Source organism: Pipra filicauda, unplaced genomic scaffold (genome assembly GCF_003945595.2).
Source record: "Pipra filicauda isolate LSUMZ 115617 unplaced genomic scaffold, ASM394559v2 scaffold226_size1812527_pilon, whole genome shotgun sequence".
Lineage (NCBI taxonomy): Eukaryota > Metazoa > Chordata > Aves > Passeriformes > Pipridae > Pipra > Pipra filicauda.
Window position 1 is genome coordinate 619295 of NW_024104339.1, and position 11053 is coordinate 630347.

General features: G+C 56.3%; 1 protein-coding gene across 1 annotated transcript; it reads left to right on the forward strand.

The window, feature by feature from the left end:
* Positions 1-6964: 6964 nt before the first annotated feature.
* Positions 6965-9904, forward strand: TNFRSF13B (TNF receptor superfamily member 13B). Its single transcript, XM_027743088.2, has 4 exons — positions 6965-7103; positions 8140-8256; positions 8764-8973; positions 9625-9904. Exons 1-4 carry the CDS (start codon positions 6965-6967, stop codon positions 9897-9899), a joined length of 741 nt encoding a protein of 246 aa, XP_027598889.2. The 3' UTR covers positions 9900-9904.
* Positions 9905-11053: the final 1149 nt, after the last annotated feature.

Genomic DNA, 11053 nt, shown 5'->3' on the forward strand with positions numbered 1-11053 from the left:
CAGTAAATCCTGCCCCACCAAGCAGAGTTTTCCTCTTGTCCAGAGATGCCAAATGTCTGTGAGTTCATGCTCTTCTCCTACAACTGATTAATTATCCTCCCAGTTGGGTTATCACTGGGTCCTGTGGCTGCTGCTGCCATTGGACCTCACCGTGCTTTAGCAGGAAGATCTGTATCTTTTGTTCCCACACGTGTGTCCCCACCTTTAGGCTGGGCCCTGCCTGTCAGGCTGGGCAGAGGGGACCCCCCTGTGATCCCCTCTCACCTCAGCATCCCTGCTAAAAGCATCATCCCATGCAAATTCGGGTCCTCTCAGCCTCCTCCATTACTCGCCCCCTTGGCCGCCACCCCGGAGCTGCCAGTGCAGCCGTCGGATGTCTGCTCTGCTGACTCCATATAATGCAAGTTTTACAAACGAAAATGTCACATGGCCCTAAATTAAATACTTTGGAGAAACCCATTATAATGCAGCAGCACAATTAGCTTTATCAGCCAGCCCAGAGTCATGCCAAAAACCAAAGCCGACTCACTTGACAGGAGCTGCCATCCATGAAACCAAGCTAACGACCTTAATTATATTTTTAGCTTCTAATTTTTGGCTGACAGTATCCCCAATTACCCAGCCCATAATTTGTGCAGGGACTGCGATCAGCCTTACCTGGTCTGTAATTCCCAGGGTCAGCCCTTTTATCCCTTTTAAATATTAGACTCCCACTGGCTGCCCTCCAGCCCTCTGGAATTTCCCCAGGGTTTTTAGTGTTAAAAATTAGCAGCAGAGCTCCTGGGCAGGCTGCAAGTCCCTTCCTGAGAGGGTCCTGCCAGGAACACCTCTCCTGAGAAAACCCAGTGGTGTCGGGGATGGGGACAGGGAGTTGTTCCCACCAGGTTAAAGCTCCACATAATCTGATCAGCTGCTCTGACCAAAGATTGCTCTTTGACTCATCCCCCTTATCCGCCACCCACGCTTTACACCTCAGCACACAGCCCTGGCACTGAACCCTCCTTTCCCTGCTCCTTCCCTATGCATTTATAGGGTTTTATCCTCGCTTCCATGCCAGCCCTCAGCCAAGCCAGGTCTCTTCCTGTCTGTCTGTCCTTGCTCTCCAGTTGGCTACCAGGTTTGGGGAGCCAGCCCTGAGCACAGCCTGGTCTGTGGTAATGCTTCCCTTTCCTGATGTGTGCCAGGTTTTGGCAAGGAGACTCTTGCAGCATCACCGTGATGATGAACAGGGACACCTCTGGAGCCTGGGTCACCCTGGGTCTCACCACAGTGGGGTGTTGGCAGGATAAAGTGTGAAGGGAGGAACAGAGCAGTGGGGGATGTTTGGGGGGATCTGAACCCCACCAGGCACCGGGGGCTGGTGCAAATGGAGGTGGTGGGGACTGGGCAGGAGCCAGCCTGGGGCTGTGGGGCAGCATCCCCACATGAGGCCACATGGAAGTGTCCAAGGCCAAGTTGGACGGGGCTTCTTGGAGCAACCTGGTCTAGTGGAAGGTGTCCCTTCCCATGGCAGGGGGTTGGAACAAGATGAATTTTAAAGTCCATTCCAACCCAAACCATTCCGGGGTGCTGTGATCCCCCTTGGCCTTGGCTGGCAGGGCCGGAGTGTCCAGTTGGAGGATTTTCAGGCTGCAAGGGCAGCCAGAGTCCCAGCACCCAGCAGGAGCCGGGCTGGGCTGGCCAAGGGTGCCATCTCCTGGGGACAGACCCACACAGCCGGGCCCAGCATCGCACCCGGGCGCAGGAGTGGGGAGCTGGAGCTGCACCCCGAGGCTCCCCGTCCGCTGCCAGCGCTGCCGTCGGCTCCCGGCCGGGGTGCTGCAGGCAGGGCAGGCAGGCAGGGCGGCTGGAAACGTGGCCACAAGCACACCGTGGTGGTTCTTCCCGAGTGGGATGGCCACGGCACGGCCACAACTCTGAAACGATGTGTGGGGGCAGATCCTGCACAGACACCCGGCGTATCCTCACGGATCCGACCGTGCACTGAAAACCCAGGCAGTGCTGGTGGCTGTTTGCACCAGCAACCCCGTGAGTTTGGTCACGTAGTGGCTCTGTTTGCCATGAGACATTGGTGGCAGTGGCAGGACAGGGATGACGGCCAGGCAGAGCCCAGGGGACGGGCACATCCTGACTCCAGAGCGTCCGAGGGGAATTAGGGTGACAGAAAAGAGTCCTCAGCAGCCGTGCTCGGAGCCATCTGCACCCAGCCCAGCCCTGCAGTTGGCAGTTTCGACCCTAAAGGGCTCCTCTTCCCCTTCCTCCCCTCATGGCCCCTTTTTTCAGGTCCCAAAGGGAGCATGTGTGTGAGCAAATGCCTTGGCCGAGGTGCAGGGACTGCAAAAGGCAGCTGGGTTGGGGGGAGGCTGGGAGGAAAATATCCTGGCAAAGCTGCTCGAAGGGAAGGCAAAGAATCTGCCAAAATTTTTAGAGCCAAATATTATCCACCCTGTCTGCCTGTTACCTGCACCTCTCTTCACAGCACTGCCACTGGGGCAAGAGCCCAGAGGAAAAATACATCTTATTATTGGGACAAACTGGGTTCTGTCATCCCAAACAGACTATGGCATCTCTGTAGCCATGAGCAGATGGGCACTGAAGGATGCAAATCAATGTGGGGGGATGCAGAGGGGATGTTGTGGGATGCCAAGCCATGCAGATGAATGCATAGGGATGCATTGCACTGAGAGGATGCATAAGGAGCTCCTGATTGATGCTCTGGGGAACCTGTGAACACAGCAAAGGAAAGGTTTAACTCAGGAACCCAGAGCAGGGGGCTGGCAGCTGCTGCCTGATCCCCTGATGAGCACACGGACAACCCCAGGCAGGGCAGAGCAGCAGCCACCACCTTGGCTGTGAGATGGCAGCTCACAGCTCCGTGTCTGGAGGTGTTTGAGAGCCACACTGCAACCCCAGGGGCTGTGGGAGGGGTGATGCTGTTGGGGCCACAAAGGGCCAGACCTTGGGGCACACGGCTGAGGAGACCGGGCTCCAGTCCAGCACACACCGAGGATTCTAAAGCAGAAACCACACTGCCTGATCCCTGCTCAGCGAGGAGGGACAAACCACCCCCAAGTGCTTCTCACTTCCCTCTTGAAGGTCACCAGGGTGGAAACTGCAAGTCTCTGGCTGCTATTTACAGAGGTGAGTTTCCCCTGCAAAACCCCGAGAGCTGGAGGGCTTGGGCCACTGCTCCAGGGCCATTGTTCAGGGGCCATGCTCTGCCACACTCAACCAGCCCAGGCAATGCCAAAATCACAATTTCCTTCACCATCAGCTTTATCTCTGCACGGAAATGGGCCCCAGGCTCTGCCCTCTGCCCGGGCACAGCATGAATGAGATGACTCTGCACATGGACAGCCACCAGCTGCCTGCAAAGGTGCATTTCCTCCCCCAGCCCTTGCACCACACAACTCCCCTTCCAGTGCCTCTGCCTTCCACTCCCTCCCAGGACACTCCACACATCTTCCCAGTGGGACATTCAAACCCAGAACAATCCCACCCCTTTCACCAGATGCACAGCCACACACGTGGCACAGTGCTGGAGTTGCAGAGTCCCTCTGGCCACGGTGCCTCCTCTCCTGGTCCTCACTCCAAGCCCTGCGGTCCATGGGATGGTGCCGATGCTGCTTCCGTCCCTTCTACAGGATCCAGGATGTGATGGGCCACGTCCAGCCATGAGCTGCTGTGTTCCTCTGCTTTGGGCTGTGATCCCTGTGAGCAGGTTCAGCTTCTGATGTCCCTGCAATGGACACAGTAGGAAAACATCCTTCTGATGAGTTGCAGCTCGCCGTGGCAAGCACGAAGTGGGAGTTTTTGAACCGAACAGAAAAACCCTTGATGCTGCTCCACTGGCATTTATAGTAACAGATATTGCTGTTTCCTTCCTCATTCAGCAGTTTCTGCAGAAAGGTCCCACTGGACTGAGCTGAGTCACTGCTCCACTGTGCTCCCAGGGCCCTGTGCCCCTTCCCCGCACCACAGACACGGCACAGCCCTGCCCAGCACCTCTGCAGGAAACAGGGAGAATCCTCTGGAGGCTTCCAGCAGCACAGAGGCGGCTCTTTCCCACTGTGAAACCAAGCTGTGTTATTCATGCTTTGTGCCTTGAGCCCAGTCAGGACCTTGGTTGCTCAGGCAGGACATAGCACAGCTCTCCTGCCTCCCAGCCATGGATGCACCAGAGAAAATCAGTATTTAAAGTATCTTATTGGGGCCCACAAGATGAACTGTGAGCAGGAGACAAAACAGTGGTGTGGGCTGACCACCCTTTGGACAGGGAAAGAGATGCTTGGTCCCCACAGCTGCCTCCTCCACAGAGCAAAACATCCTTCTCTGTGGAATAAAACATCCCAATGGCACAGGCTGCCCAGGGCAGTGGTGGAATCACCATCCCTGGAGGGATTTAAAAGGCATGTAGATGTGGCACTTGGGGACATGGTTAGTGGTGAACATGGCAGTGCTGGGTTAAGGTTGGACTCGATGATCTTAGAGGTCTTCTCCAAACCTAATAATTCTGGGATTCTATTGCAGCCAGATGATCCAAGGGCTGGTGCCACAGAGCCCCTGTCCCTCCAAGCCCCTCTGAAAGGTGGCTGCCCGGCCCAGGACACCTGTCCCTGCTCCCGCTGACACATCAGCCCGCAGTGTCCCTCCCACCGTGACCCGCACTCCCGGCAGCCCAGGGACCCGACGAGCCAATGCAACGCGCTGGGTGTGTGGCCGATTTGCATGGAAGGGATAAGGGGAAACCCCAGGAAATGCACAGCCCAGGCATTAATCAAATCGGTCTCTAATAATAAACCCCCCAAGCCATGCAGGGGTCCGGGGCTGGAGCTCGTGGTGCCATGGCAGGAGCCGAGGGGGATTAGACACCGTGGGAGAGTCAAACGTGAGTCACCCCATGGAGGGGCTGCACGGGGAGATGGGGGTGAGGGGCTGGTCTGTGCCAGGGCTTGGGGCTCGGCCACGTTCCCAGAGTGCCGGCAGGGAGTGGAGGGTCTCCTCAGGTCCTTGCTGGAGGAGCAGAGCCACCACAAAGGGCTCCCACCCTGCTGAAGTGGTCAGTGCTGGGGGGCTGGAGGTGGAATCACAGAATGGTTTGGGTTGGAATGGATCTCAAAGCTCATCTCGTTCCCCCCCCCTCGATGGGCAGGGACACCTTCCACTAGCCCAGGTTGCTCCAAGCTCCGTCCCACCTGGCCTTGAACTTCCAGGGAAGTGTGGGAAACCACAGCTTCTCTGGGCAACCTGTGCCAGTGTCTGACCACTCTCACAGGGAAGAATTTCTTTCTAATAACTAATCTAAATCTACCCTCCTTCAGCCTAAAGTCATTCCATCTTGTCCTATGGTCAGCTGATGCTTGGGATGCAGGATCCATGGGGGAATTCAGGGTGCTGGTCTCTAATGGGTGGAGGGACAGAGAGGCAGATGCACCTGGCTCTGCTGGAAAACCCACGGCTGCAAAGCCCGGCTGCACCGTGCTGGGAGCACCATGTGCATCCTGGGGGTCTCCCGGGAGGGGAGCTCAGCCATCAGGCAGGATTTGTCCTAGATAGGGCCAAACATCTCCTTGGACCTGCCCTCGGAGCAGCTGGGAAGGAGGTTCACAGTCTGCATCCCCCTGGCTTCGACACAGCCCCAAACCTCTGTTTCCCATGCGATTATCCCTTGGGAAACTCCACCTTGGGTCAAGGATGGCTGAGGCTGCCATTCCCAGGGTTCACTGCCATCCCCAAGGACTCCTGACATCCCCAGGGCTTCCTGTAACTCCCAAGGGCTTCCTGCCATCCCCAGGGATCTTGTCATTTTTTCCTCTCTGGATATAAAGTATCTTCAAAGAGCACTGGAGGAAACCACCTCCCTCTGCCCTGGGGATATCTCCAGCCAGCTCGACAGAAAGTCATTATTTAATTTTATAGCAATGTTAATTGAACAACTGGGAAGATAAGGCCGGCATCCCTGTGCTGAGAGAGGATTTATCCCTGGGAATGGGAGGGTTTTACCTGTGCTGCCTCAGGTAGGAGCCGGCCGGCAGCGGAGGACGCGCATCCACAGCCCCTCTGCAGGGTGGGAGATGGCAGGACAGACGGACGTGCAAAGTGCCCAACCTCTGCACGCTCCCGAGTTCTAGAGAGAGAGGAGAGATCCTGGAGGAGCGCAGGGGATTTTCTGGGTAAAATCCCAAGCCTGGCTTTGCCAAGGCAGTGGTGCAGCCTTTGGGCAGGCAGGGGCCAATTCTGCACCTTTGGAGAGTTTTAACCCTTTTGGGCCCCGTCGGCACCGGCATCACCCACCGGTGCAGGAAACAGCTGCGGCTCCTGGCACAGTTCTGCTAAGGGATGTGGTGTCCCACGAGCCCTCTCGGTCAGCAAAGAGCACATTTCCACCACGGCCGCCCCCGTGCTGGGTTAGAGCTTCCTGCAGCTGCTCCGTGGCTGCAGACCCCGCACGTGGCGTTAACCTGGCACGGTGCTCATCAAGTGTAAGTTGTTGACCAGATTTTTGGGCTGCTGAGGGCTGCTCATGCCTCGTTTCTGTGTCTTTGGTGTCACACCCAGCACACATGGGCACTGGGAGCACCGTGGCAGGGGATGGTGGGGCAAACAGCCCGTCACAGGGACAGGAGCACGTCCACCTCCAGGCATCCCAGGTGGCACTAAAGCTCTCCTGGGGACACGTCCCTCCTGCTGCTTCGGAGAGTCTTACACATCAGATGGGGTTTCACTGTGATGCCATAACACCCAAGAGAGATGTCAGAAATGACACACGAACCACCTCAGAGCCACAGAGGAATTCAGAAGTTTCCAGAACTAAAATTTGTTTCGGAAAACGTCACCAGTGCTCACTTGGGTCGTGTTTCTGGTCCCCCTGTGAGTGATCCCAGCCCTAGAAAGGGATGAGGTGGCTGCAGAGCAGCCCCGTGGTGGCCACCCTGTACCTACCTGTGCCTCTCGTTCCGCAGCCATGGATGGGACACGTGTGGGGCGGGATGCCATGAACAACTGCACCGACCAGGAGTACTGGGACACCCTCGTTTCCCAGTGCATCCCCTGCAGCCTTGTGTGTGGCCGGCCCACAGCCAGGAGGTGTGATGCCGTGTGCGGTGAGTGCCAGCAGGGCGGTCACCGGTACCACGGGGCTGTTCTGGGATGGAGCAGGCAGGGATGGGGCAAAGCTGGGAGGGAGGATCAGACCCTGGGATGAACCCCAGGGTAGGCTCTGAGCCAGCTCAGCTTAGCAGAACTTTGGGCCAAAAATGCGGGACTTTTCGGCTCAAAAAATGAGCCAAAATGTTGCAAAAATGCAACGGCTTCCCAGCAATGGGCTGAGGCTGGCACTGGCTCAGCACAGACCAGGATGGAGTTGCCCACCACACTGCTTGCTCCCTTCTGGGGTCACAGGGCTGCATTAACACTCATGTCCCCCACTGGTGTCACCCCACCCTCCAAAGGCAGGGCCTGGAGAGCCATCAGGTTCAGTGGATGTGGATAATGATAAACCCAAGTTGTAGGTCTGTGAGGCTGAATCGTGGGCCTTGAGCTGGTACAGGCTCTGAGGTGTCATGTAACAGGTGGGGAGGAGGAAAAGGGACAGATGCACTTTGCACCCAGACCCTGTGCAGTGCCCCTTCCCTCCCTGGTGAGCCACAGTCTGGGATGGCTCCACCCTGTCCCAGGGCTCAGGGGACACAGCCCTGCACACGCAGCCACAAGTCACGTCTCTCTGTTGAGGACAGAGATGCCACCCCCAGCATTCTGAGCCGGGGCTCAGGCAGGTTTTGGTATGTCCCAAAAAGCTGTGCAAGCCCCAGGGCAGCAGCAGCTCTAAGAGCAGCAGCCAGGAGCTCCCAGCTGCAGGTGGGTACAGTTGGCTGCAACCATTCCCTCCCTGTGCAGCTGCCAGCAGATGCCTTTCCCCAGTATTCACCACCCAGCCAAACACCACCCCAAATCCCGTGGATCTGTCACCCTGCCAGTCCTGGAGAGGTTGTCCATGCTTATGCCAGTGCATCGGAACCGTGAGCTTGGGCTCGTCCTCTCAGGAATCCGGGTGCCCAGGGGTGCTGGGAGGGTGGTTTGGGAGCCTCGTGTGGGAGGATGTGCTGAGGACACCGTGTTCATCTCCCTCCTCTCCTGCAGAGTCCATGGACTGCAACAAGAGCCCTGGATTCTACTACGATGACCTCGTGAGAAGCTGCATCGAGTGCAGCACCATCTGTGGGCAGCACCCCAAGGAATGTGCCCCGTCCTGCGAACGTGAGTGCTATGGGGAGGGACCGGGGGCTGGGCTGGAAGAGGAGCCGGGTTACAGGACTGAGGTTGGGGAAGGGGCAGCAAAGCCCACCCTGCTCTTCATCCTGGGAGGGGGGGGATGCAGTGCCTTTTCCCTGTGTGCCAGTGATTTACAGGCCTGTCAGCTCCACCAGCCAGGGCAGGACTGGCAGCTGCAGATCCCACCTGGCTGAGCCGCCCCCAGCCCTCAAGGAGGGGGAGTGAGAAGGGACTGGTAGATCCCAAGACCTACAAGTCCCACACGGGGGTTGAGACAGTGAAATGATCCCTGGAGGTGGGGGAAGGCTGTGCACGGGGTGTGGGAAGGGATCTCCTCTATCTCACCCTGGAAGAGAAATGCCAGCAGACAGAGGGGTACACAGCTGCCCTCAGATTATTTCCCAGTGGAGAGCACGAGTGTTATCAAAAGTCAGTGAGGGAATCACGTACCCGAGGAGTGTCTGAGCTCACCCACCTCTGCCTGACCCGCAGCCTCTCCCCCGTCGCCCGCGGCCGTGCTGGAGCAGAAGGCGTGTGCGGAGCAGGAGCCGTGGCTCGTGGTGTATCTGCTGCTGGGGCTCTGCCTCTGCGCCCTCATCTGCTCCCTGCTCCTGGGCTGGACACACCTCCGCAGGAAGGGAGAGGTGGGCTCCTGCCAAGCCGGCGCTGGGACCTGCCACTGCAGGGAGGACTCTGCCAAAGGTGGGTGCTGGATGTACTGGGGGGACTGGGAGAGGGTTGTGGGCAGGCTCAGGCTCCCAGGTACTGCTGGAGGGGCAGGAAACAGAGCCAGATCCTGAGAGGGAGAGGGAGATAAAGTAAAGCCAGTGATGGGCAATGCCATTCAGCCTGAGCCTGGAAGGGGAGCAGGACTGGACCCCTGTGCCCCAATCCTCCTCCATAATCCCCTTCTCAGTCACTCCTGACGAAGTCCCAGGCACAGCTTCCTGCTGCCACATGGGGCTGGAGCTGGACCATCCACCAGCACCTCTCCACTCTCCATCCAGAAGCCAACCCTCTTCCAAAATGAACCACCTATCCCAGGAAGACCCAGTTTTAGCTCTGGAGCCAGAGGGGCTTTCACAAGTCCTTGCATTAAGGAGGAAAAATAGTGAAAGGAAAACGTGGAGGAATCCAACATGGAAAAGGAGTTTTTATTCTTCCTCCTCTTCTCCCCTGCCTTTCCAAAAAAATTGTCTACTTACCAATTTCTCTACACACACGGTGCTGGGACCTGCCTGTCCTCTCCAGTTCCAGGCCCAGCTCCTCATGGGTTTTAGTGCAGCCCTTTGGAGCATTGCTTAGGTAAAAGCTGCTCCTAAAAACCCCTCAGCTAACACAGTTTCTCTGCAGATCGGCTGGTGGAAGCGGGCAGCGTTGGTGAGGGATTCACTGGCAGCAGAGCTCCAGAGCCAGTGGAAACCTGTGGCTTCTGCTTCCCTGGACATGGCTCTGCTGTACAAGAGACCAAATCATGCCACAGCACCTTGTGTCACGCTGGGGAAAGAGCTGCTCCCTCCTACACCGGGATCTGCAGCACGGGAAGCGCTGGGGCCGCTCCCAGCCCTGACGACGGCCACTTCAAGTTTTTTTGTTCTCCTTCCCAAGAGAAGACACCCATGGTGTGACCACAGTGGATGTTCCTGCACAGGATCAGAATGGAGGGGTGCTCCCTCTGCCCCCAAATCACAGTTGCTTCACCCTCTGCTGCCAGTGACTGGAACAGCTTCTACCCGGACTGGCTGACCCAGCTCAGGCTTTGCCAGGAGCTGAAGGATAAAGTGAAGGCTGGAGGTTGCACAGGGCTGTTTGCTCCCACTCAGGAAGTTAAAATCTCTTATTCTTGTGCACTCCCAGTGAGTGACAGAAGTCACTTCTCATTTAGCAGCACCTGACTTCATCCTCCCTCTTGACCTCCACAGACCCTCCCTTGTGTCCCAGCCATTGGGAGGGATGTCTCGTGGGGGCTCTTCATCCTGGTCCCACCATCAGTGACACTTTGTCCACCAGTCCCCACGGACAGCTCACCTTTCCCTGCTTGGAATCTCCACTGTGCACCGGAACAATTTACAGCAGAGCTGTAAATACATCAAACATGGACTTGGATCCAAGGAGTTACTGGTTGAAGCTACAAGGATGCAGGGTGGAAAGCTCCACTGCCAGCTTCCAGCACTGCTTGGGAAGGGAGAACAGGTCAGTGCTGAAGGTGAGGCTTTACCTCATGACAGGACATGAGGAGCTGGGACAGGCACCAAAATCCTCAGTGGAATTTGGTTTAAATGTGGAAGCTCATCCAAGGCTGAGAACTTTCTAAAACACTGGATCTACATATGTTTGCTTTGGGTTACTCCAAATAGCTGTTAAAAGTGAGGAACCAGCTGCAGATTGAGCTGCTTCAAGGGAATATTTTTATCTGACCTGGCTTTGAAAGCTACCATAGAAAAATAAGGATTTCAACATGTAACTTGAAGTTCTCATCTCAAATAAAGGAGAGTGTAGAAATATTTTGCTTGGTGAGGAATTGCTCTTGGTAGGAGCTCATCCCTTCCACTTTCTCAAACTAAAACTTCAAGTTTGGAAGAATAAATGAGTCAATATATGTACAAACTGGCACTGGGAAAGCTGGAGAAAGCACGAGCAGAGGGTTATAAACAGACTCTGTCCCTTACATATTATGTATTTCTTTAAATGTAAATGCTTTTTTCTCATTAAAAAAGGCATCACTTGGGAGGGTGAGCCTTTCACTCTGGTCACCTCCCACACTCTCTCAGTACCAACAGTC

What these genes read in the sequence shown, in the direction of transcription:
- TNFRSF13B (XM_027743088.2), top strand. Translation starts at nt 6,965, where the DNA reads ATGGATGGGACACGTGTGGGGCGGGATGCCATGAACAACTGCACCGAC. An exon ending in ATGTGCCCCGTCCTGCGAAC is followed by an intron (nt 8,257 to 8,763) that starts GTGAGTGCTATG and finishes CCTGACCCGCAG; the next exon opens with CCTCTCCCCCGTCGCCCGCG. An exon ending in CAGGGAGGACTCTGCCAAAG is followed by an intron (nt 8,974 to 9,624) that starts GTGGGTGCTGGA and finishes GTTTCTCTGCAG; the next exon opens with ATCGGCTGGTGGAAGCGGGC.